This window comes from Chinchilla lanigera, unplaced genomic scaffold (assembly GCF_000276665.1).
Source record: "Chinchilla lanigera isolate Chin_1 unplaced genomic scaffold, ChiLan1.0 scaffold00046, whole genome shotgun sequence".
Classification (NCBI taxonomy): Eukaryota; Metazoa; Chordata; class Mammalia; order Rodentia; family Chinchillidae; genus Chinchilla; species Chinchilla lanigera.
Genome location: NW_004955447.1, coordinates 5047891 through 5074925, shown reverse-complemented (window position 1 = coordinate 5074925; position 27035 = coordinate 5047891). Strand labels below are relative to the sequence as shown.

Below are 27035 nucleotides of genomic sequence, written 5' to 3'. Positions count from 1 at the left end.
GTGCTGAGGTGGGGATTTGGGGAAATGGTTTTGTCATGAGGGCTCTGATTTCATCAACAGATTAATCTATTGGTGGGTTTATAATATGATGGGATATTGGGAGGAAGTAGGATTTGGATGAAGGGAATGGGTCCTTGGGGCATCCCTTGGGCACATCTTGTTGCTTTTTCTCCTCTCCCCTTTTCTCCTCTCTCTCTCTGTCTTTCTCTCTGTCTGTCTCTCTATATCTCTCTCAGCTGTCAACAAGTGAACAGCCCTGCTCCCTGCCATACTGCTGTGCATTACCACAGTGCAAAATCAACAGAGCCAAGCAGCTGGAAGGAAACACCTGAACTATGAGGCAAAATAAATCCTTTTTCCTCTAACTTGATTTTTCTCAGGTAATTTGTCACAGTGACAAAATACTGACATAGAACTATGAAGATCTCGTTTGTGTGTGAGCTCCTTGTGGAAGTGGGAATGAAGAGCAACCTAGCTGGATGAAGAAAGTGCAATGGTTGCTGCTACAGGTTCTGTGCAGCAATGGAACAGATGAAAATTCCAAGGACTGAATGAAAACAGAAACAATCTGAGACCATAAACAGTTTTGCCTTCAGAAGTTAAAAGTATACAAAAACACACACCAAAAAACCTCTTTAGGCTTTGCAGGTACATGCATTCTTTTCTTCCTTTTGCCCTTCTATAGAATAAACTCAGGGCCTCATGCTTGCGAGGAAAGTGCTCTACCACTAAGTTATATCCCCATCCCTAAGGTACATGTATATTTAAAGGCTGATTTCAAATATAGTTATATGGAGCTTTGGAGATGAGGAGGACCAGGAATGACAGGAGAGAAGTCCTTGAATACTGATGGAAAAGATCAATGACTGGGAAGGCTGGTTAACTTAATATTTCTTCTACAATTAATAAAAGCAAAATGTAAGCCAATAATAATTTAAGATTCCTGTGGAGTATAGATAGTGGAATTAATACAAAAATAATGATCATATATTTAAGAAGTGCTTTTATAAAGTACAGTAACAAATGTAAGGGTGAATGTTAGCTAAAAATTATGAAGAAAAAAGATTTTTAAAAAGTAGACAAATCTATGATTGTTCTTATATTCAACTTCTTTTGTTCAGTGTTTCTACTGGGGAGATTTTAAAGAGGTTCTTCTTCTACTCCTTCCCTCTCTCTGATTCTTCCCTCTGTGTCTTTTCTTCCAGCAAGTGAATGAGCATGGGTTCGGAAAGAGTTCTGCTTGTATTTAAATCTTGGCTGTGGCATACCTCACAGTCCTGCCTCACTGCCCTTTGCTGCCGACCAGAGTTTGTGCCCCCGGTTGGGTGCTGCTCGTCTCAAGTTGACACTGTGTATCAGCCATTAAAGTGCTAAGTCACAAGTTGCCCAGGCCCAGCTTAGACTCCTGATCCTCTGGCCTCCGCTTTGCATAGTGTTGGGATGGGAGGAAGGTATCACCATTCCTGGATCACTTGAAATTCTGTGTGTGTGTGTGTGTGTGTGTGTGTGTGTGTGTGTGTGAATTGGGCATTGACCCTAGGGCCTTGTGCAACTTGCTAAAGTGCTCAGGCTGACCTCAAAATTGATAACTTCTTACCTCAGGCGCGTGCCACTAGGCTGTGGTGTGGAGGACCACCTGGATGACTCTTCTTGAAAGAAGAGCAATGATCTCCATTTAGGCTAAACCTAGCCCCATTTTCATGTATTTATTTGTACAGAGCTGGCTAGGACTTTTCCTTATCCCTTCAATTGGCTTTAAGCGATGAAATCTGTCCCGCAGAGGTGCTGATGGTAGTCTTTGAAGCAACAGGATGGGGCAGTGTTTCTCAGCCCCACAGCTCCTAAATAAAACATGTGTGAGCTGAGGCCGGATGGGAAGCCCTGCTCTGAGCTGTTGGCTGGGATCAAGCCTCAAGATAAGAGGCTATGACTTCCCAGGGCTTAAAAGGGTACACATCAGAGCTGAAGTACTGACCCCAAAACGTTAGATACTGCCTCAATTGTGTCATGCAGATTACTCTTTCTGCATATCCTTCTCTCTCATATTGTAGAGTGATTTCAGGCCTCCTGCCTAGCCCAGCTCGCAGCACTCACTACTTCCGGCCATTCTCACATTCCCTCATCTACAAACCACTCCCTTCTTCATGAATTAATAAAATCCTGGTTTGACCCAGGTCGAGGACTTTGTTCCACTCATCCATCATCATAGCCAGACTTAGGACCTCTTGGCTCGCCACAAGTACAAATATGCCTTAATGTCTTTAATCTTACCATGGATTGCATCTGAAATGGTAAATTGGAATTAACTCACTAGAATTTCAATAACTTTTCCATGAGATACAAACACAAACTTCCTGAACCACGACAGGGACTGGGAAGGGCTTGCTATACCACAGTTTAATGTAGATTTGACAGGTGGGCCCCAGTAGGGCTTAGAATCCAGCCCTATTTTTCTTGCTTCCTTAGTTATGCTAACAGCCTGTTAAATCCAGGCGCTGGGGTTTTCCGTGCCTACACTTGGGTGTGCTTTGAGATCAGTGAGCACTTTTCTTGCTCTTTGGCCTTTCAAGAGTAAAATGAATAAATTTTTTTGTGCATTTTGTTTTGTTGATTATGTTATCTGGGATATAGCAATAGATCTGCTGACCTATATAAAATTGTGTAATTTGGGGAGTATCTTTTGAATAAATCTCAGATTTATTCAGTCTGAATTATAAAATACTATAAGAAGAGCTTAGAATAACTTAAGTTTTCCTAAAATTTTTATTCATAAACTATACTGATTTTATTAAATTTTATGCCCACCTAATTTTATGAACACTCTTGTAAAAAGTACTATATTATAGAACAACCATTGGTGAATTCCTACCATCTTGTCTAGTGAAACTCTGTATCATCTCTAATTCTTTTGTAATAATTATTTTTTTGTTCTCTTTAATGTTTTGAACAATCTTCCATTCTTACATCTGGTAATATGATCAACTTAGTTGAAGATAACAATATGGGATATAGCAAGCACTGTTAATTCTCATCATTTTGTTTTGAAACTCTGTATCATTTTTAATGTTCTTGCTTTGTTTTGTTTATGTCTGTGATGTTAGTATTTTGCTGTTGTTCTTTTTTTACTACTCTCTTTAAAATAAAAAAAATTTAAAATGTAGTAATCTCACATCTAAATACATTTCTTAGAAATTGTAAACATTTCTGAGCAAAGTGGCACACGCCTGTAATTGAAGCTACTAAGGAGGCTGAGGCAGGAGGATTACAAGTTCAGGACCAGCCCGAGCAATTTAGTGAGACCTTGTCTAAAAAAGGCAGCTGGAGATGTAGCCTACTCATAAAGCACCTGTTTAATGTGGTACTGAAAGAAAGAAATTGTGAAGTTTTCACTGAATTCAATAGGAAGAAATGGGGATCTGGAGAGGATATTAGCACTTCAGGAGCACCAGCAGGTTGGGCAGTGACACAGGTGGGGAAAGGTGGACAGAATTCACAGGAAGAGTAAAACGCTGTTAGCATGAAGCTCAAAGACTAAGCTTTGAGAAGCAAATTTGGATTAATTGCACTATGGAGGACTCTCGGTATGGGGTAAATAGGGTAGATTTTTAGACAGCAGAAGTTATTGAAAAGATCTGAGAAGAGAAGAGATATGGTAAAAGGTACACTGGGCCTCACCACCACTTTTCTGAGTGTTCTTTTTTTAGTTTAGTTTCCAACAATGACTGGGGTCCAAAATGCTGAGCAATTACATAGGTCTGAAGTTAGCAGATTTTTATCATGCTGAAGTCTAAGACTATATTAGTATACCTTTTGTTTATATCAATGGGCTAAATTTATGCAACTTACTTTCCACTGACAGCTATTAATCCAATATAAATAATAACTTTTAGTCATCTCTACTAAGAATCCTTGTAAATTATCTAAAGTCTTTTTACCAAAGCTACTCTTTATTAATGATGATTGTTGTATATTCTAAATCCAACATTAAAGTGTAAGCTCCCTGAAGGCAGGGGCAGTGTACTAGCTTCTACAATACATAAATCTGTGCTCATCATAAATATTAAAAAATTTGGAACGAATAAATTCATGGCATTAGGAAGTCTCTAGGTGGCCATCGACCTGTTGATCATCTTTCAGGATAAAACGTGCAAACCTTCCACAACCAAAACTTAACATATGTTTACATTAGCATACTCAATCTCACCAATAACACTCAGTCATAAATTACAAAATTGTCTCCAATTTGGGAAAAAAGAGGCATAGGGAGGTTCAGCAAAATTTCTAAACTTTCGTATCTAGGATTTAAGTTAAACATTCTGATATACAAGTTTGTTATTTTTCTTGATGTTGTGCTATTACCTCAAACAGTGAACTGCCAGTAAATTAGAAAGCTAAAGGAGAGACGCACTTTTACTTTCATGTATACAAAGAAAATTCACTAAGTTTTTGCATCAAATTACTTCTGGGCTCAATCCAATCATTTTCAGTCCTAGAGCAGTGGTGGCATCTTCAGGTGTCTGTCTCTCCTGATTATTTGCAGGTGGTGGGGAGCTGTAGCCTCACCTTCTGAAGCAGTGAGCTGCGGTCAGGACCCACAGGTTGCTGATCAGGACCCCTCCACAGCGGTGAGCACCATTAACCTGCAGACTGACTTGCCAGGGCCAGTCACCTGCCTCCGCTTGAGTGCCTCCGATGACTCGCTCTGCAGACAGTGTCATCAGGTCTGGACGGACCCCACATGCTAAGGAGAAGAGGGCATTAATGTGATAGGAGACAATGATTCACTTAACATTTTGGTTACCGCGGTAGACCTTCTTCAGCAGTTATGATTTTCTTTTATGTCTTTTCTCCCAGGATAAGCTAAATTGTGTGAGTACTATTGCCTATTGACTGAATTCTAGAGATTTATGAACTTAATTTACATGTGGGCTTCAACTTTTGTACAGCTTTGGAATGGTTTGGGATGGCTTGTGAGTAAGATATGCCCGTGCTAGAGATCCCATCTCAGGCCACAGACTCCTGGCAAATTTCTTTCCTCTTATTAGACTTGTTCCTCAAAATGTGGTCTGCAGCTCTGTAGCATGGGAACTCCCTGGGAGCTTGTGAAAAATGCTGATTTTCACACTCACACCAGGGAACAAATCGAAAGCTGCATTTTAATGAGATGCGTGGGCCCACTGATGTTGGGTGAAAACCAGGGAGCCTCCGGAGTGGTCTTGCAGTTCACTGTGGAGGTTCCAGTCCTCTCCAGCCCTGACTGAAGCTGACCAAACTGTGCTCGCAGCAGTAGGATATTCTCTAGAGTGGCTGAGGGGCTTTGTATTTATAATCTAGATTTATTTCTATTTTAAGAATCCCATGAACCCTCCAGTAATTGAAGTTGAACAGGAATGGGGAGAGCTAATCACTCAATTCCTCTTAATACTAATTTCTATGAATTTTTATTTTCAAGTCTACTACTCAGAAAATAGATGTAGATCACCAACAATTCATATCACTGGACTGGCTTTCAAGGAGCGCCCAGCTTCAGTAGGATACCCACTTAAAGGCATTTTTTTTTTCTTGTAAATTCCTCAATAGGGGACCAGGATTCCATTAAAAGTACATGGAGTCTTGGTTCCTAGGCTGCTTTCTGCAAATAAATTCCTTAGTGAATTATTTAAGCACAATTTTTTTTTTTTTGGTGCCGGGAATTGAACTCAAGACCTTGCACTTGCCAGGCAAGCACTTGTGCTGCTGAGCTAGATCCTCAGCCCCAATCAAGCATATTTTTATTCAAAATAAACCTGAGTTAAATATTAATAAAGTTGAAAAACATGCATGGGGCAGCACAACTCTGTAAAGTCACTTAAGCTTCTGAGCTAGGCCAAAATTACAGGTACACTGAAATACTTTCTAACTTTAATCTGTTGGCCAGAGAAGTAAATTGTGAATTTCTAGGAATTAGATCTCGGCTAGCCTATCCAGAGGATATATAAGATTGTGCTAGAACACAGTGACTTTTCTTCCAGGTGAGACTTTAAAAACTTGTTTTTTATTGTACCTTATTCTTAACCTGAATCCACAAAAAAGCATGCTATTCTGGAAGTCAGGAAAGGTTACATGAATGGTGTCATGAAATATATCTTACAACTCTACATAAATGCCATCATTGAACCAGGGAAGAACCAGAAAAGATTCCCCAAAATACCAAGAAAATGTCCATAGTTCAATCTTGAGTCCCTAGAGTGTGGTACTATGTTGCTACTTTAGGATTTCTTTTTTCTAAAAGGAACTGAAATAGCTCAGACATTACTCCATGGGTCAGCTGGATCAGCAGTCCTGTTCCAACAATGATCCGGCTCAGTGACCTGAGACTAAAGACATCAACTTCACAGACACTGCTCTGGCAAAGAGCACAAAGCAATTGTACTTTTGCCTCCTTATATTCTGGTGAAGAATATTTACAAAATAAATTCAAAACTTACCTTGAGTCAACATATTTTCAGTATCCTGGTCAGTTAATGCTAGAGAGAGAGAGAGAGAGAGAGAGAGAGAGAGAGAATAAAATCAACAAAATTCAGTTAAAATAATTTCTCCATGATATCTTAGAGTGCAGTACTCAGACAACCAGAGTAAGAATCACTGGGAGTGTGTGCTGAAACATGGATTCCTAGGCTCCTCATGTGCTGAAAGAAACTCTAGGCCATGTGCCTTAGAAATCTGTTTACAGCCTTGCCCCAATGTGTTGTTATGTACACTAAAGTTTGTGTTTAAATTGCTCATCAAATACTTAAAAGATTTCTTTACTCTCAAGTCCCTCAGTTTAGTTGGGAAAACAGAGGCATAAATAAGTCACTAAGTGTTATGGTTTGTGTCTTGATGTCCCCCCAAAGCCGCATGCAGTTTTAGGCTTTCTAGGAGGTGGCTGAACCTAGAGTATGTGATGCTGGGATTAAGCATGTGTGATTGCTAAATCAGTCCACTGATTGGTCTGGCACAGCCCTAATCCCAGTAGTCTAGACACAGTACAAAAGGGGAAGAAAGATGTTAAAGGCTCTTGTTGCTTTTGCTGTCTTCTGCCGCCACGAAGGGTTGCCCCTCTGCCATGTACCACCCTGCCTTGGAGCCAGCTGATTATGGACAGAAACCTCTACAAACTGTGAGCTAAATAAACCTCTCCTCCCTTAATTTTGGGCATTGGGTATTTTGTCTCAGCAAGGAGAGAAAAGTAACTTACATGCTGTGATATAGTATGATAAATATTGTAAGCGAAGTTAATTGTTCATTTATTAAAATATACCTATAAATATATATCAGTGTGTATATATATTACTATACTGATTATTTGAGATGCCAAAGACAAGAGTGTGCAAAATACAGGGGCTCTGCCTTCACATTATTTACATGTAGAATTAATCAAGGAACCATTCAAATAAATCCAAAAGCAGAGTGGAAGGGAGAAAAAAGAGAGAAACTCATTTTACCAGGGAGATTCACAGAAATTATCAATGGAAGAAATAACATTTGAGCCAGTGGAAATAAAGTTTGCTATATATTTTGAAAACCTAAAAGGAAAGTTTCAGGCACACAAGAGGGGAAAAGGCATTGCATGTGGCAGGTAGAGTGGGCCTACAGTGTGGCGTCCTACGGGGTTGTGCAGCATTGCTGCAGGGAAAGAGCTGGATGGGCCTGCAGAGAAGCCATAGCAGTATCAGACAGCGAAGGTCTGATGCTTCCAATTCAAGGTCTGCTTGCAGGACAGTTTTCTCTGTGTGCCTGGTAGTCATCTCAAGCTTGATGTAACCAAATTTCACACACAATTTACTACTTACCTTATTATAGTTCCTCAATGTCCCCTCACCCCCAGGGAGCTAGAAATCTTGATTGCTATCTTTCCCATAATTCTCACATGTCGGTCTCCAGGTTCTGTAACTTCTAACCCTGTCATCCTCACTACCCCTTTTGTTGCTACTTCACGCTTTCGTCATTGTACGCTGGCACTACTGTAATGACAAACTGACATTTTTAAAAACCAGTTTTTCAATTCCTCTACTTAGATCTTACCAGATTGATCTTTTCTGAAAATGTAAGCCAGAGCTATCTTTCCATGCTTGAAATATTTTAGTGAGAAATCAGTCTTCTGTTTCCACAAAATAAATTCAGACTTCTCAAGATAGATTTTCATGTGGTCTAAAGTCAGTCTATTCAAAGTTATCTCCAGCTAGAAATTTTCACAATGTTTAGGAGACATTTTCTTTGAAAGCATCAGTGGAATCAAGTTACTTTTGGGGAGCAGGAAACAAGAAGAGGTGAGCAGTCTGCACTCCTCTTTGTGCCAGAGAGGCTTGAATCTGAATTCTGAATGCCCACAAGCTGTTTTAGTTTGGGTAACTATTTATCTTTTCTAAATGGGGAGAGTAAAATTGTCTATGGGATATGGAGATTATGAGGTTTAAATAAAGGCATTAAAAGATTAAATAAAGGCACTTGAGGATTAAATAAAGGATTACACTAAAGCAATAAATAAAGATGCATACAGGACACTTAAAGCTATGCCTAAAAAACAGTCAGCACTCTTTCAATAAGTGCTTTGATAGCAATGCCAAAGGCGGCAATGGAAGTGATACCAATGAACTATTCCAGCAAACCTCCCTTCATTGTTCTGCCAAAACATCATGTTAATTACACATTATTTCTTTCTTTCCATGTCCTGTCCTCCTATCTGGCAATTTTCTTTCTCTCATCTCAAAATATGAGGTCCTACTCATACTTCAAAGTCCATCCATCTACCTTTTGCTGAGAGATACCAAACACTGGTCTTTTCCTGTCCTGGATTTCCTTAGTGGTCTTTTACACTGGGTGCTTGAGCATATATTCTCCGGATTTTCAGGTCTGTGATCTCCACTGCTGTCTTGGGGTGGGTTATATTTTGCCTCATCTAGATGAAGAGGTCCTGGGAGGTGGAAACCATACTGTCTAACACAATGCTGAACAAAATACAAGCACTCAGCAAGAGGTTTTGGAAGAATCTCCTAATGCACAGGAGCAGAGGTAACAGTCCCTTGGGCAGCAGTGAGTAAGGACACAACCAGGCCACAGACTATGGAGCAGTGTCTTGGAGGTCTTCCCAGTGCCAACTCCCTGGTTGCAAGGGGAGAAGTGAGGCCGGGGTGGAGAATGGGATGTAGGGGACAACTCCAGGGGCTTAATGCGGTGAGGATTTGTGAACACAATGGGACAGTGTTCCAATGTTTTAACAGCGAGTACTGCCCTAGAAGGGCCAATGTGGGAGCCTCGGGACTCCTTTTAATCTTAAACTCATTTGGAGGAAATTATGGCTTAAACTAGTATTAAATGGTCAAGTTGGAAGAGTGTCCTTTATTCTGTAATCTTTTTCTTTCAGTCATGCGACAGTTATGCACTGCATATCTTTTCTGTACTAGACCCTGGATGGCAGGACAGTAGGGTGAACACGACAAAGGGGTTCCTGCTTCTAGGAAGCTACCAGAGTAGGATGAAGCCAAACAGTATACAATATGCACAAACCATTTGTTACTTTTCGTTTTGATAAATGCTATCCAAAAAAAGAAGGAATCTCTCAGATTAATCATTAATTAAATGATTCTTTGACTTTGAGCATCTATTTACTTTTCCTATAGCAAGCGGGCATGAATACAGAGCAGGGGCTTTTCCTGTAGGGGGGTGGGCTAGTGGCTCTTTCTGGCTTTCTCAAGTTGGTCTATACCTATTTAGAATATCACTCCCTGATGTTTATCCTTAGGAAGTATGGAGGTGCTTTTATTTTTTCTTTTGTCTTGAACTCTGGCCCACGGTGGAGGTATCTGTCCCTCCTACAGTAGCAAGGAGTCTCACCTTCTCCACTGGCTCCTTTGAGGGCCTAGCCCTATCTGATTGTCTATAGTACTCCTAACTTCCATGAGGGAGCAAGGGTGAAGATCAATCTATCTACCTCCAGCTGAAGAGGGTCATACTTATGATTGGCCGTCCAAGATACTCCACAGAGGTCTGTCTAAAGGCCCTTGATAGACACCAGGTGTTCTTGTCTTAGGTAGACATACAGTTTTGAGTTTGGAGGAGACAAGTCCACAGAAACAACTAAATATACATGGGCCAAATAATAGAATCAATGGATAATTATGAATACAGTCAAAAAAGGTTTTCACCAAGAGGAGCCCATAGTGGCTTTCATAAAATGAATAAGGATAAGGTCTAGGGAATTTTAGAGTCTGACATACCATTGATTTGTCATCTAATATCTTGAATATCTGTTAAGATACTAGCAGAAGGATCAGGAATGTACACACAACATTCAGTTGTTACAACTGCACATGTACCCCCCTGTGTTGCTATTAGAAGGTCTAATGCCATCTGATTTTGGAGGTCAGCTTGCCTCATTAATTTTAATTTTTTATTTAAGACAGGGAGACCAGCTTCAGTATAGTTAGCTAAGGCCTTAATGTGTGTCATACAACCCTTTCTCTAGACAAGATCTGGTGGATCGTGGTAAAAGGAATCTAAAAATAAATCTAGCATATTTGTTACTGGTTTTATCTCTGAGATAACTTGGGGTTTGGCATTCTCTAAGCAAGAATGAATTTTTCAAGAAATTAGAGCATGTATAATAAAAGCATGAGCATTAGAGCTGACAGGTAAGTTTAGAAACTGTTTTTAAGGGAGAGCAATTGTAACTCACTGGCTCTTAAATCCCTTTACTGATGGAGTCTGATATTTTGTCATACATCCCTCTAGCTTTAGTTATAATTATCTCTAAAATTTTGATGACTTATGAGAAACAGATTAACACATTATTTTAACCAGTGAAAACTCTTAAGTTTTTGTATATGAGCAACACTATGTATTGCATTTGTAAAAACCAGTCTCAGCACCATTTTGATTAGTTTGCAACCTGGATATATATATCTTATTTATTTTATACATCTCAGTTATTTGACAGGATAAAATCTCTCCAGCATGGGAGAAGGGCTTTTAGACATAACTAAAAGGAACAGGTGACGAGAATGTTATCCCAGTTACAGCTTAAGCCAGATATTTTTTGGTGACTGCTTTTATTGAGGTACGATGACTGGAAGGAAGGTCAGGGGTGGAAAAGGAAAAAGGGACTTGTGCCAGTGTGCAGCAACAGACTGTTTTTTCCCCTCTAGTGATGATTACTCAGGGTTCCTCCATGGAGATGACAGGTGGAGGTGATAGTCTGTCCAGAGGGAGGAGGCGGAGTGCTCCAGGGCACTTTAGTCTTGCTAGACCAGCTGGAAAGAGGAGTCTGAGCTGTGGGACCTCTGTCTCAGGGTGCAGTCTCACTTCCAGTGGCAGCCTTTCCAGTCAGGGCATGGCTTGGGGGGCCCTCTTACTGCAATCCCTCTTAAGGTGGCCTGGCTTTCCACAGTAGTAGCAGTGGAGCCTAGTCATCAAGCTCTTCTTGGGCCCTGAGAATCAGACTTAGGGCCTGTTTTTCTTAAGGCCACAACAAAGGCAGCCACTTTCTTGGTCTCTTTGTTTTTTCTCATTGGCTTTCTCCCAGTTCCTATTATAGAATACTAAGGAGGCAGTTTTTACTAAAGTATCACATGAACTATCTGGAGTAAAAGCTATCTTTTGTAGCTTTTAAAAAAATATCTCATGCTGACTGGGTAATAAATGTGTCTTTAAGTATAATCTGTCCTTTTATTGAATCAGGAGCTAAGGACATATGTTATACCAGTGTCTCTAGCAAACAATCTAAAAAGGCAGAGGGTTTTTACCTTTCTCCTGATAAATAGCCAACAATTTAAAATAACTAGAGGGATTGGTGTTTGTCCTTAAACCTTGAAAATGTCTCCTGCTCCAATCTCTTGTCGGGGTGCTAGGCCAGCAGGGGTCTTGGGTAGGGACTGCTTGGGCCCCAGTGGGAACTGGTAGTTTCCATGGCTGTCTATCTTCTGAGTGTTTAAAATTAATAATATGACATTTATCCCCAAATGCAATAGCAGCTTGTAATGCTGCTTATCTCTCATTAGAAGTCAATGTTTGATTTAAGATTAACATTATATCTTTTGTAGCCCAACTTATAGGTCTGAGTAAATTCTCTGGAGACATCAATGTACTTATCAGGGTCGCCTGAAAATTTTCTTAGTTCTAGCTTAATCTGATTTAAGTCACTGAGAGAAAGAGACATGCATGTAGGTAGTCTCATATGGGTTATAATTATACTTTGAGCATAAATAAGAATTATTTCTTAGTGTAAAGAAAGTTTAAACAAGGTAATTCTGACCATTTTTTTCTTTGTTACAGTACATTTTAGTTGTAAAAATTTTAGCTGTAACTAATACTTCCCTTTGCTTTCCATTTTGGCTCTAGAGGATTGGCAGGCCACATGTGTGTTCACAAAAATATCAAACAGTTCTTAACACATAAAAGTCAAACATCTTCCAGTGCTTAAGAAGGCATTCTAAAGAAGTAAGAGACTTTGACTTTGAGCGCCCCATGTCTCATCCAGTGATCTTGGTGGAAGACCTCCAAATGATATAGAGGAAAGAAACTCCCAACATGCTAGATGTCTGGTATGAGTTAGTGTTCTCTAAAATTAAAGAATGAATTTGAGGAAAAATGGAAGTTAAGGGTAGAATATATTTATTGGGGGAAAGAAGGCTTCTGTGTGAGAGACAGAAGGATTCCTGAGTAGGATGCCCGAAAATGAATTTTCAGCAAGTAAAGTTTAATATATGAATACTAAATTAACCTTTACATCTTAGAATGCTTTATGTCATCCCAGTTAGGATGGCTCTAACCAAAAAGATAAAATGTTACGAGTGTTGGTGAGGATGTGGAGAGAGGGGAGCCTTCATGAACCACTGATGGGGAAGTAAATACATGTAGCCATAGGGAAAACAGTGTGGGGTGGCTCAGAAAATGGGAACTAGAACCACCACATAGATTTAGTGAGTTCACTGCCTGTGTGTATCCAAAGGCATTGCGATCAGCTGTTAAAAACATGTGCATGTCATGTTTCTCGCAGCGCTGTTCACAACAGCTAAACATGTAATCAGTTTAGGAGACTATCAATGGAAGAATGTGAAACAACAATGGTTTAGACACACAATGGAACATCATTCAGCCATAAAGAGAACAAAATCCTGTCATCTGCAGCAACATGGATTGACTTGGAGGATGTCGTGTTAAGTGAAAGTAAGTTGGGCACAGAGGAAAGAAATCACATGTGTTCTGACATATAGGCAGGACCTCAAAAGAACCCCAGAAAATACAATAGTGATTACCAGAGCCTGGGAAAGATGGGGGAAGGAGAGAGGACGGACAATGGGTTTGGGGTGCAATGGATAGGCGGAATAAATTCTAATGTTTTGCAGCATGGTTACTATGATTGATAGCAATAACTGAGTATTTCAAATTAACAAGTAGTGAGGATTTTACAGCTCCCCAACACAAAGAAAAATTATGTATCTGGTAGAACTCCAGTTGCCTTGATCTAATTATTGCATATTGTATACACGTATTAAAATATCACTCTACCCTGTAAATATGTACAATCACTATGTGTCAATTAAAATGAAAGCACAATTACAGTGCTCTCAAATTTTCCCCATGCAGCCCTGACACACTAGGCCAAACATTATTATTACCATTTCACAAAGTAGAAAATTGAAATAAAGAATACTCTTCAATTCTAACCTCTAAATTTGTTGCCATTGCTACAGTCCTTAAAGGATCCATTTAAGCAATTTCAATAAGAAAGTGTATTTACATATCCACTGAGTTTGCCTTTTCACTTTGTTAGACGTGTTAGAGTCAAAGCAAGTTGAAATGTATTGTCTATATCTGGACACTAGGTATTAGACTTCCCTCCTTCCATGTTGAAATTATTCCATTTAAGAAGAAAGTAGTATATTTTAAAATATACATAACTATTGAAAAGCAAAAAAACTTCATATGTTTTTCATTAGAGAGCTAAATATAATTTTTATCTTTTTAATATAGTTTGGAAAAAGTTTAATTCCAAAGAAAGAAAGTCAGTCTCTCATCTAATCAGTAAACTTGAGGGATGTATTGAAATAAAATGATATGAAAAAATGGTACTTGCTTGTTATCCCGGTTGAAGGGCTTATTTCCAGGTTTCCAGAGTTATTCAGCACTTGTTGTAAAATAGACTGAACTCTGCTTTTCATTGATTCTGCATTGCTACGTCTACTGAATCGAAACTTCATGACGACATCTGCCATCACATTGCTACCCTCTTGCCTGTAAATCATAAAAGTATAAAGTGAGGAAAACGCTAACAACCAAAAATAAAGAATTTGATCATTATGTACTCTCCACGAGAATGCTCAACGGGCTTCCATTTGGTAATTTCACAGAAACTGGAGATAAGGCCTTGGTCTAGTGCAAAATATAGAGTTGAACTGGAGGTCTCAGAATAGGGCCAGAACTCTCAAACATCAACCTTATGATGTGTGGATTCTCATTGACACTCTCTGTATTTCCCATGATCTTTAAGCTAAAAAATGAAAGAAAACCCCAGGAAAACAAAAAACAGTACACACTCTTCTGATTCCCTTACAGCATCTCACAAAATCAAATATTCTGGAGGAGAGTGTGGTTTTTTTTTTTTTTTCTGGTACTGGGAATCAAACTCATGACCTTGTGCTTGCCAGGCAGGCGCTGTGCTGCTGAGCTAAATCCCCAGCCCCCCAGAGGAGAGTGTGATAGATCTACTCTGCATAGGATCCTGCTTAGAAAATGGGATTAAGATTTAACTGTTATGGGTTGTGCAGCTATAAATAGTGGTAGGCATGAATCACTATAATGTGATGTCTTTATCAAATAAGTGAGTACACATATACACAATAGCATACTGCTTTCTCATAAGGAAGGATACATTTAAGTTATTTTTAGGGAAATGGATCCCCTTTGAGACTATAAACCAGACATAGAAGGCTATATATTGCATGGTTTCTCTTATATGAGAAACCCAAAATATGAATAATTTAAAATGCAAAATAAAAGATGGAAGCTGACTTTGTGGAGATGAGAAGAAGGTTGGGGAGGGGGCTGAGGGGAGGAGAGTGGAGAAGTAAAGGTGCAAGAGAATTATGATGTGGTATGTGTATGTACCGATTCCTCAACATAAGTATATTTATTACATATTGCAAACATACACAGTACTAATAGAAATGGAATTAAGTGTATAATTCCAATGAAAAGTAGTACATCAAGAGCTAAAGTCAAATGAACAAGAGCATCTTCATGAATGCCACACACTAGAATTTATTGATGAGTACATTTGAAATGATTAATGACATAAAAGAAGGAATCATAAGAATGAGAACAGTAGAAGTTGTAATAGAAAATACCAGATAGGGGCTGGGGATTTAGCTCAGTGGCACAGCGCCTGCCTGGCAAGCATGAGGTCGTGAGTTCAATTCCTTAAACCAGAAAAAAAAAAAAAAAAACCAGATAAATTTTCAAAAGAAATAGAGCTCACAGGTAGGAAAACATACTCACTGACAGGAGTTATACTCAGGAAAGTGAATAAATGGGTACAGAAAATAATCGAAGCTGAAGATAAATTAACTGGAAGATGGAAAAGAAGAAATTACACAGAATCGACAGGTAGAGAAATTACACAGAATTACACAGAATGTACAGGTAGAGAAATGATAAAGATCAAAGAAACATTAAGAGAAACAAAGAAGGTCAATGTATTAGGGGAGATGAGAACTACCCAGTACTGATGACCACGTGAGGCCCAGATGGCAGTGAGTCTGAAGCACAATAGGTAAAAGAAAATTCACACACAAATATGAGGCATGATAAACTATACAGTGAACGTTCAAATTCAAAAACTGTTATAGCAAAAGATATGCTGCCATTAATCCCTCAAACTACTACTCCTTGCTTTGAGCACACCTATCCCATCATTCTCATCACTTTCTTGAGTGTCTTTAGATAAAATAAAAAATACAGTGAGTTCTGCTGCTGAGAATTAATGGAAAGATCAGAACATAGAAGCATTGCTGTGCGTCTTCATCCACCTTATTCACTGGATGTGGCCCTCTGCAGCTTCCAGTGCTGCCCAAAGTCAAAATGACCATGAAAGCTCAGTTCTTCAATTGGCTCAGGACATTGAGCCAGCCATGCCGACTCACCTGAAGACACACAGAAGACGACTTTCACACTCGCATTAGAAAGTGATGAGGGCAGTGGTGTGTTTTCAAAGCAGCAGAGAGTACTTTGATGGGAATTAATTGTAATGTATCTTTTACTGTAATACATTTTTTAAAATTTAAACATAAACTGTATTTTTGATTATACTTTAGATATAACAAAACTTTGAACTCCAAAGACAAGAAGATTTCTCAAACAGTGGAGAAAAGACTTGCTTCCAAAGAACATATTGATAGATTTCTTAACAACAATGGGAGACAGTTTGCAATTATATCTTCAGGGTGCTGAAAGAGAAATAGCTATGAACTTAGAATTTTATAAATGCACTAGATTATTGAGAATGAGGCTGTAGTAAGGCCATCTGCTGGATTAAAAAACAACCGAGAGTTTACCACTCATTGACTGCTATGAAAAATCTATGAAGGAAATGCTTCAGTAAGAAGGAAATAGAACACAGGAATAATTCGAGGTATAACAATAAGAAACACAATATAGCAAAAAATAGATGATCTGAAAAGACATAGGCAGTTAAAGATAATTATAATGACTGATTTGAAGGCATTAAAAATAGGGTAAAACATTGTTAAGATAACATGAAAAACTATTACAAGTGCTGTATATTATTTGGAACAAGTGTGCATGATTAAGCTAGTTCTCCTTGTTCATATTTTACTGGTAATCACTAAAATAAAATAGAATAGATAATTTCTAAACTAGTAAACAAAAAAGCAAATGGAGAAAACTCTGTCATACAGATGAAGGCAGGGCAGTGGAAAAAAAGCACAGAAAGATCCAGATAAAGAACACACACGAATATGGAAGAAATCCATCCACTTGTAATGTTGATGGCAGGAAATTATACATCAACTGGACTTGCTGGTTAAAGGCAAAGATGGTTAGGATGCACTGGAAAACATTGATCTACCTGTCTGCTCTCAGTAGGAGAAATATCTAACTTATAAAGACACACACATTTTGAAAATAAATGGCTAGAGATGCATTAAACAAATAGTACTCGTAGAAAGCTAACACAGCTATATTAATGTCAGGTATCATTTTTAATGTCTTTGCTTTGTGTTGTTTGTATTTTGCTATTATTCTTTTTTTGTACTATTTTCTTTAAAATAAAATAAAAAAAAGAAAAAAGTTAATTAGGAATAAAGAGAAGTAAAAAAAGTCTGGATAAAAAAGTAATTCATGAGGAAATTACAACAGTTCTAAAATTTTAAGTACCTAATAATATTTCTTGAAAATATACCTAGCAGAGAGAAACTGACAATCTATAACGGTAGATTTTGTGTGAACAATATATTTATTAAACTTAATGGGAAGGAACATAATTTATTATCCAGAAATAGACTCACAGACCTTTGTAAACAATGTTACACAGAAGCACTACCATAAATGGAAGAAACATTGGTTGTGTGGAAAAATTAAATCAAATCTTTGCCACATAGTATATACAAATTTAAAATCTGCATATGAACATCAAAAATGTAAAACTTTAACAAAAAATATGGGAGAATAAATACTTAAACATTTGGAACTCAGAAAGTGGGAAAATAATTGGTACCTATAGTAAGGAAATAACTTGCCAGTGGTCATGCGGCTGATAGAATGAGCACTAGGATTTACACTGAAGTGGTTGGAATCCAAAGCCCATATGCTTTACTGCTGTAAAAGTAAAATTAGAGAATATCATTCAACCACTGGTTAGTAAGAACTCGTTAAAGCCTGACTGTGTCGTAATGTTAGTGACAGGGTCTCTCATACACTGGGAGTTAAGGTGCAAATTTCTGCAACCACGTTTGTGGGCCCTTCATCCATACCTAGTAAAACTGAAGATCCTCAAACCTCAGCATCTGGAAGCTGCACTTTCAGATAAACATTTTCATGTCTGCCTGTGTAAATAATGCTTATGTAAACAATGCTTATTGTAGAATTTTTAGGAAGTCAAAAAATGAAAAAATATTAGTACTCATCAAGTGTTGAATGGATGAATAAACTGCAGTGTATTCATCCAGTAACATGATAAAATGAAGGAATATGCAACAGTTAAATCAACTAGGCTTAGCTGTATTAATGGGAGTTCACATAAAAATGATTTGAATAAGTTTGTGGGAAGATACTGTACAACCTTATTTATGTAGTTGAGTCTTTCCAAATAATTTTATATGTAAGGTTTGGATGTATTTATAAATAGGAATGTATAGGAGCATACATGAGAAAATCATTTTTGTTTTTTTGGTTTTTCTCCGGTACTGGGAACTGAACTCACGACCTTGCGCTTGCCAGGCAGGCGCTTTTGCTGCTGAGCTAAATCCCCAGCCCAAGAAAATCATTAAGGAATCCTCTTCTTTTACATTCAACATCAGTCTTGTCAAAGCTCCTTAGAGATTTATGTGGAATCTCATTTATTTTGCCATTATCAATGGCATTCTAGTAAAGGGCACCAAACTCTCCATTCTACTTTACTGCATTTCCTCCTAAGGGGTCTCATGCTTTGAGGAGTCTTACCCCTCCAATTTATGCTCCACACAGCTGTGCAGTGATCCTTTGAACTGTTAAGTTGAACTGTGCTACCTCTGTTTCACGGCTTCCATCTCACCCAGAGCAAAACCCAGAGTCCTTTGTCTTGGCCTGGAAGGCCTGCGTGATCTTGTCTTTGGTGAGATCTCTGACTATGACCATGTCCATCGAGCATTTGTAGCTACTACAGAAGACTTGACACAAAAGTCCTAAAGGTGATAGGAGCTCACTGAAATGTGTTTTGGAAGATATCCTTCCCAGAGACTCTTCCAGCTGCCTTAAATCCACATCAAAACTTGTTTGACCAGCATGCTATGCTCAATTTTCGTGATGTCAGTACTTGAGAAAGAATTAGTGTAATTGCTCTCCCAGCCAAAGATGTTTTGTGTATTATTTGAAGGATTGAGCAATGCAGGCACTTAAGTCTTTGTGGGAGGGTCAGTCACTGTGACTATTTTGATCAGGAGGGCCTGTTTCATCACATCCCATGGACAGGTGCATACTTAACTAAGGCAGGGATGGTAAATAACTAGCACGCATGCTGCTACTCCTCCTGTTATTAGCCTGTGACAAGCATGACATAGATTTGGCCGCAACATCCTTTTATTATAGCATTCCAGGAGGATGAGACCAAAAACCACTGCTGATGCTGGTGACGGTGTCCTGTTCTTGGATGAACAGGCAGAAGGCCACAGCATTGCACAGTTCTGAGGCACTGCTTACAGGGCACATTGTGAACGATATCCACGGCGTTTACATGGTCGGATGGTGCTATTACTGCACCTTGACTCCAGTTTTCCTTTCACTCGTTCTTCTTTTTCCCATTAATAACTGAGGCAAGTTGGTCATTTAATTAGTAGCTAAAATAAATCAAATATGAAGTTTTGGGCATTGTTTTTCAAGCTGCTCAGGATTCTCCTCTTATGTTATCACAAAGTACATGAGCATGTTGTTTATAACCCATGCTGTGGACCAAAGCCAAATATGCCAATTTGCATCTTACCTCCCATAGCTTTTGAGACCATTTCACTCACCTCAGTCTGACAACATGGGCTCTGATAAACTGATTTCCTAAATTTGACTGTTGGAATGCATTAGTAATCTGTAGAAAGAAGGGAAAAATGTTTTTGTGAATCGTTCTTTCTTTCCTTTCTCCCAACCTTACAACATGGACTTTTATTAATGAGTAGAGACTCAAATGTTTTCTTGAGTTCGTCTCAGTTCCAGTATTGCTATTGGCTTTCTGTAGAACATATCCAGTGATTGGTGGAAAATCAGTGACCAATGCTTAAAGACTGCACCCACAGGACAGGGGGAAGGTAGTAGGCTGCACAGACTCAGGGTATTTAGCTTGCTGTCAGAATGTTAATGAATTATTCAAACCTTTTCCTCTCAATTTCTTTATCTGTAAATGGAGTGCAGTTAAGGGTACTAAAATAGTTGATCTGTTTCTGCTATTACGGAGTCTATGCACCTTATTTTTTGTAAGCTTCATGTTCAATCTTGGGTTCCCACCTTCCAAAATTATTAATCTGTTAAAATGGGATGACTTTCACACCCATTTGACTTTGTAATCTGTACTGTTGAATGTTTATTACCATAGATAAACACCAAGGAAACAACGCAAAAAGAAAACTATTTCATTCTTTTTCCTAATTGAGGGTGATAATACTGTTTTTTATCTCCTAAATCAATCTAGAATTCTCCACCTCAGTAAAATCCATCATCAATTAATACTGAAATGAAGTATGGACTGTTTAAGTTCTCACAAATTTAACATCATTAAATCTGTTAATGGAACAAATCATATAAATGGTAAAACATTAAATGTTTATTATTTATGTATTTATAATATTTAATATCTATAATTGGTCTATATTTTTCACCCTTCTTGGGAAAAGATTCCATTAGTTGTCTGTGAATATATCAGATAAATCACCTCCTTTAGTGTTTTATTATTTGATGTTTTAATTTGTCACATAATTTACAAACTGAATAATAAGAATAATGTTTTGTGATCATATTTACTATCAATTTATAACTTTTTTCTACTTAATTTAATCACATAATCCAGAAAGGTCAGTCTTCAAGGAAAAGAAATAAGATATGTGGTAGAACAATCTATTACTGCACTGGTTTCCAAATATCTTTGATTATGCAATCTTACGGGTAAAACACTTTATACATGAATAACCAAAATAGACAGTATATATTAATAAATTATATACATGTAACAATACTGTACTAACAATGCACATTATAAAACTTTTACAAAATTGGAAGTAAAAAGGACTAAATTATAAAACAAATAGTGATTTTATTATATATTTTAATAATAATACTTTCAGGGTTATAATCTTACTGTATAGAATTTATACTTTTTAAAACACTGTCATAAAATGATGCAAAAGTCTGATTCTAGGTTTAATTTCAATACTCAATTTTAAGTGCTGAAAAAGTTTTCAGATAACTATGTAATTTCAGATGTATGAAATGTATCATTGGTAGAACTTAATAAATCATAATACTAAGTTGTCAGTTATATCCACTACACAAAGATTTTGTTGAAATTCAGCAAGAGGTTTTTCATTTTATATCATGGCAATTGGTTTTCCTTGCAAGCCAAATGAGAAGTGATATATATAAATATAACATATATATGTTTTATATATATAATATATTTATTAAAAAATGTGTTCAAACCTACTGAACATGATAGTTAATTCTTCCTCTCAAATTATTATGTATGCAGGCCTAAAACTCTTATAAATAACACACTTTACATCATTTGCAATAAAACAAACACCTTATCAACTAATGACAGATACACTGCTAAACATATTTTCAAAGTTTTCTCTCCATAGTGTTTTATTTCAAAAGCTATTGATTTCTCACATTTATACCCTGAAGGAACAGGTGTTGTGTGTGTACGTGAATGTGTGTGTGTATGTGTGTGTGTGTGTGTGTGCATGACATGTGTACAGGGTTTGTGATCTTCTCAGAAGCACCATCACTGGCTGGCATTGCTTTACCCAGCGATAAGGCTACAACTGAGAGGAGGAGAGGTGTCAGTTTTCCCATTATCTTTCTGTGCATTGACTCACTCATTATTAGGTTTGGATAATAGGGTTATTTTCAAACTTCAAGACTGTAAATTTGTTTCCGCGGGTGGCACATGAAGCTTTTAGAGCTTATTGTAAGTTATAGGAAACCCCCAAAGTGTTTTAGACAAGAGGAAAACATAATCAGATTTGCAATTTCTCTTGCTGAACGTGCACAGTTTCAAGGGAGAAATAATGGAAATGGCCAAGTCAGTTTGATGCTACTTTGCTCTTTGACGGTAGAGGTGTGGCTTAGATAGACGTGGTGGCAGCAGACATGGGGAGAAGTGCGTGGATTTCGGTTAACCTCAGGGATAAAATCTACCAGGGTAATGGGTGAGGTATTTGGCAGTGCAAGGATGAGTCTAGCTTTCCAGCTTGGAGAACTGGATAAATGGCATTGTCATTAACATGGACAGGGATTATTGGAAGGAAGCTAGTGTGGTGTGGGAACATCGTGAGTTTGATGTTGAGTCATAACGTATCTGAAGTGTCCTGAAGTAGCCAAGCAGAGATATGAAGCTGGCAGGTAGGTGAAAGGCTCGGAGGTGTAGAGGTGCAGGGCCTGCTAGAGGAGCAGTGCATCATTGGTATATAAGTGGTGCTGAGGTAAGGGGAACAGATATCACCAAGAAAGAGAACACAATGTGAGAGGAGAGGAAGGTCAAAGCCTCGGGGAATTTTAACCTTTGTTGGCAGCGTGCAGGAGGGGAGCGTCAGGCCACAGACAAGGAATGATCAGAGGGGTAGGGTGAAAACTGGGTGAACGAGTGGCATGGAAATCTCCTGAAAATCACAAAACTGTGGGCTCTTTCAGTGAGAATGTACAACAAAAATCCATCTACTACTACTATTTCATTTTACTGATGAACCGAGGCTCTGAAAAGAAAAGTGAATTGCTTAATACAACAGAAAGTTCTGAGAGGACTGCCCATCCAGTGTTACTGCGTTTTCTACTCCCGGGATAATGGTGCTGCCTGAGACCTCTGGAGAATGACAGGACACCAGGGTCCAGGAAGCCGTGGCTTGATTCCTGTCCTACACAGAAAGAGCATTGAATGTGTTTCTTCGTCTCACAATTCTTATTTATCCGTCTGTACAGATGACATATGAATTCCTATAGCTACTGTGAAGTAGATAGGCTATCCATGTGAAAGTGTTTTATAATCTATAAAGCACTATACTATTTTTCACGTAATGTTTAAATGTCTTAAATGTTTATCATTTTGTAGCAGGATAACTATATAACACTAATGAAATCATATACCAGAAGAATTTCCATGGAAATCTTGAAATATTAACTACACTGTCAAACCATAGTGTGCTAAAAATACTGGCACTACTGCAGAAATTAATCTGTGAAGTACAGATTAGAGTACAGGAAAAGAAAAGGAAGAATTTAGCGTATCACAAAGGCAATATGATGGATACACTAAGCACACTATTTTGAAGCTATCATCTAGCTATTTTGGGGGAAAGTTTCAATATATTAGTAACAAAAATTCTAGATGAATTAGAAATAAAAGTATAAAGGGTAGGTGTGGTGGAACATGCCTGTAACTCCAGCCCTTGGGATGCTGAGAGAGGAAAATTGCTGGGAGTTTGAGGTCAGCCTGGACATCAAAGTGAGCTCAAGGCCACCCTAAACTGCACAGTGAAACCCTGCCTCAAAAAGACTAAAAGGAAAAAGAAAGAAAAGAAATAAAAATATAATGATTAAAAATAGAAAAACAAAATGTGCGTGAACATTTAAAGAATATTTGAGGTAGAGAAAGACATTCTTCAATTTTTTCTGTTTTGTCTTTTTTTTTTTTTTTTTTTTTTTTTGAGACAGTTTCGCTATGCAGTTCAGGCTGGCCTTTAACTCACTGTGTAGTTTAGGTTGCCCTCAAACTTGCAGTGATCCTCCTCCCTCAGCCTCCTGAGAAAGACATTCTTAACTTGGGATAGAAATGAGTATTCAAAAAAGAGTTAATAACTTTGGCCATATAAAAAGTAACTCAAACCAAGCATGTTGGTACACCCCTGTAACGCTAGCACTTGGAAGTCTGAGGTAGGAGGATCACCATGTCATAGTGAGATCTTGTGTGAAAACAAAACAAAGAAACAAAAGAAGAAAAGCTAAGCAAAACAAAATAAAGTAAATCTTCTATTTGGCATAAAACTACATTATAAACAATATTAAAAGCTAAATCACTGAGTAGAGAAATTATGTGCACCATGAGTAGTAGATAAATTTAGTATATTAATAAACATTTTTGCAAGTTCATATTAAAAACTAAGGGCTCCAATTAAAAAAAAACAGGAAGATTTTGAGCAACAAATCATAAATGAAATTATAAAAATAAGCTATTAGTATGTAGAAACATTAAATCTCACTTGTGATTAAAGACATGCAAACTCTAACAGTAATGAGTTATCATCACTCATGTGATGATTTAACAATAACTGAAACCTTTTTACAATGCCTAGTGTCAGTGCTGCAGGGAACTCTGTAGTGCAATCTGGAAAGCGAAATAAACATTTAATTCAAACTGCGTGGGAAATACTTCAATCAACAACTGGGACCTCATCTCATTAAAAAGCATTTGCACATCAAAAGAAATCACCAACAGAGTGAAATGACAACCCACAAATTGGAAAACTTTTAGCCATTGTCCCTCAGACAAAGAACTTATATCTATAACATGTAAAAATTGACAAAAAATCAGAGCTCCCGGATTCAAAGACCCAGTCCAAAAATGGGCATCTGAGATGAGTAAGCACTTTTCAGGTGAAGAAATACAAATTGCAAATAAATATATGCAAAAAATGTTCAGTATCATTGGTCAGTCAAGAAACACAAATTAAAACAACACTGAGAGTCCATCTCACCCCAGAAAGAGTGGCTATCATCAAGAAATAAACCAATAACAAATGCTGAAGAGGCTGTGGGGAGAAAGGAACTCTTCTCCACTGTTGGTGGGAGTGTAGACTGGTGCAACCCCTGTGGAAATAAGTATGGAGATTCCTCAAAAAGCTAGGATTAGAGATTTCATTCAATCCAGCTATTCCCTTTCTGGGCATCTTCCCAAAAGAATTAAAAACATCATACCACAGAGATATATGTGCACCCATGTTTATAGCAGCACAATTTGTAATAGCTAAATCCTGGAAACAACCCAAATGCCCATCCGCTGAGGAATGGAAAACAAAGGTGTGGCATTTTAATACAATGGGTATTACTTAGCTATAAAAAAGGATGTACTGGAGACTTTTATAGGTAAATGGATGCAACTTGAGATCATGCTCATAAGTGTAATAAATCAAACTCACAGGTGTAAACATCATATTGTCTCCCTAGTGTAAGAAACTGAAAGAGAAAATAAGGCCTACAATATATAATAGATATTGTAAAACGGGAAGAAATTGTTAAAAAAGAGAAAGGAACTAGGATGAATGAAGGGGAAAGGACAGTGGGAAAAAGGGAACAATGCAAATCGGTTATTCTTAGTGTCTCAGTTCATAAACAGGAAGGTTTGTGCTTATATCAGTTGGAGAATTTTTTATGTCCATATCTTGTACTTGCAGTAACTACTTTAAAGATAATAATATGCAGTATATTACCTGTTGTTATTCTCTTATCATCTTGTTATGAAATTTTGTTGTACTTTTGTTCCATAAAATACAAATAAATAAATTGAATAAAATAGACCACTAAACTGATATGGACAAATGGTAAGGGGAATAAATGTCTGGGGAGAAAAGACAAGCACAAAATTTTCACATATTCTCCCAACAGTCAAAGCACCATTCTGCACTCCTCTGCTGCGCACATGGGTTGTGCATGGTGATTCTTCCTGAGGTGTGTAGCAAAGGGGAGGTGCAACCCTGGCGTAGAAACCGCACGCACACTGCCCGGTCACGGGCAAAGCTCAGCGGCGAGGAGTCGTGGTGCTGCTAGTGTAAGGGAGTAATAAAAGTGATGCGCTGTGTTATAGTCTCTTGCCTGCAGATTCGTAATCCCAGTGTATGAGCAGAACAGCAGAAAACTCAGTGTAGGGGACTTTCCACCAAACACCGGACCATTTCTCAAACTGTCAAACTTCTCAAAAACAGAGAAAGTTTGAGAAAGTGCCATAGTCTGCTGCACGGCCTAAGGGAATGTGACACATAAGTGCAATGTATTCTGGGTGAAAGTCTGGAGCAGGAAAAGACCTTGGGTAAAAATCAAGAAAGTCTAAATATGAGAGTTTGGTTTGTAACAGCAGAAGAGCAGTAGTTTATTAACTGCGACTAATGTACTAGCATAATTTAAGAAATTATCTGTAAATTTAAGACAGTTGTAAAATATATTTTCTAAAACAAAGAAATATCTCTAGAGTGAAATTAAAAATGAATGGACTCTATAGTATGGCACTTTTACTTCTATGGGTATGTTCCAAGAATATAATCACTCAAATATGCAGGAATACATGAAAAAGCATGATCATCAAGAGTGCTGAATATAATTCTAATTCCAGTTGAAAAAGCTAAGCCGAGCATGGTGGCGCATGCCTGTAATTCCAGCACTCGGGAAGCTGAGGCAGGAGGATCTCTGTGAGTTTGAGGCCAACCTGGGCTGTGAAGTGAGTTCAAGGTCAGCCTGAGCTGCATAGCAAAACCCTGTCTCAAAATGACAAAAACAAAACAAAACAACAACAGCAACAATAAAACAAACCTAAAACAGTTAGGGATGTAGTTTAGCATGGTAGAGCTCTCACCTAGCATGCAGGAGGCCCTGAGTTCCACCCCCAGCACTGTAACAAGACCAAACAAAGCACAATCGAAAAAAATGTGAACACCTGCCAATACAGGACTGGTAAAATAAAATATTGTATATTTAAATACTTCAATAGTATTTAATTATTTTAAATGGTATTTCTAAATCTATTGATATTTAAATATACAACATTTCTGAAGAAAGAGGTAGTGCAACAAAATACATAGTCTAATTTCACTGATAGTCATATGTTTTTGCGCTTGTATGATGTATAATGTTTACATCTGACAATATCTGAAACATCACAACGTGAGTGCTGGATATATATTTCTGTCTAGATTTTGTATATATTTTTCTTCACATTTTCTGAATGTTCTGAAGTTTTATATGTTCTATATTATCTTTATGACAATACTAAAACTACCTTTATTTTTATAAAAGTTATGCATATGTCATGATATTTTACTGAAAATTTTGAGAATGAT

At 37.8% G+C, this 27035-nt stretch overlaps 1 protein-coding gene across 1 annotated transcript in view; it reads right to left on the bottom strand.

Annotated features, from left to right (window-relative positions):
• Window positions 1-27035, bottom strand: part of LOC102011064 (transmembrane protease serine 11D) — an 82230-nt gene that overhangs the window by 7234 nt on the left and 47961 nt on the right. The window contains exons 4-7 of the mRNA XM_013518471.1: window positions 19743-19810; window positions 14096-14253; window positions 6468-6506; window positions 4564-4741 (exon numbers count right to left, since the gene is read on the bottom strand). Of these exons, the coding sequence (XP_013373925.1) occupies window positions 4564-4741; window positions 6468-6506; window positions 14096-14253; window positions 19743-19810 (443 nt within the window). The remainder of the gene's footprint in view (window positions 1-4563; window positions 4742-6467; window positions 6507-14095; window positions 14254-19742; window positions 19811-27035) is intronic.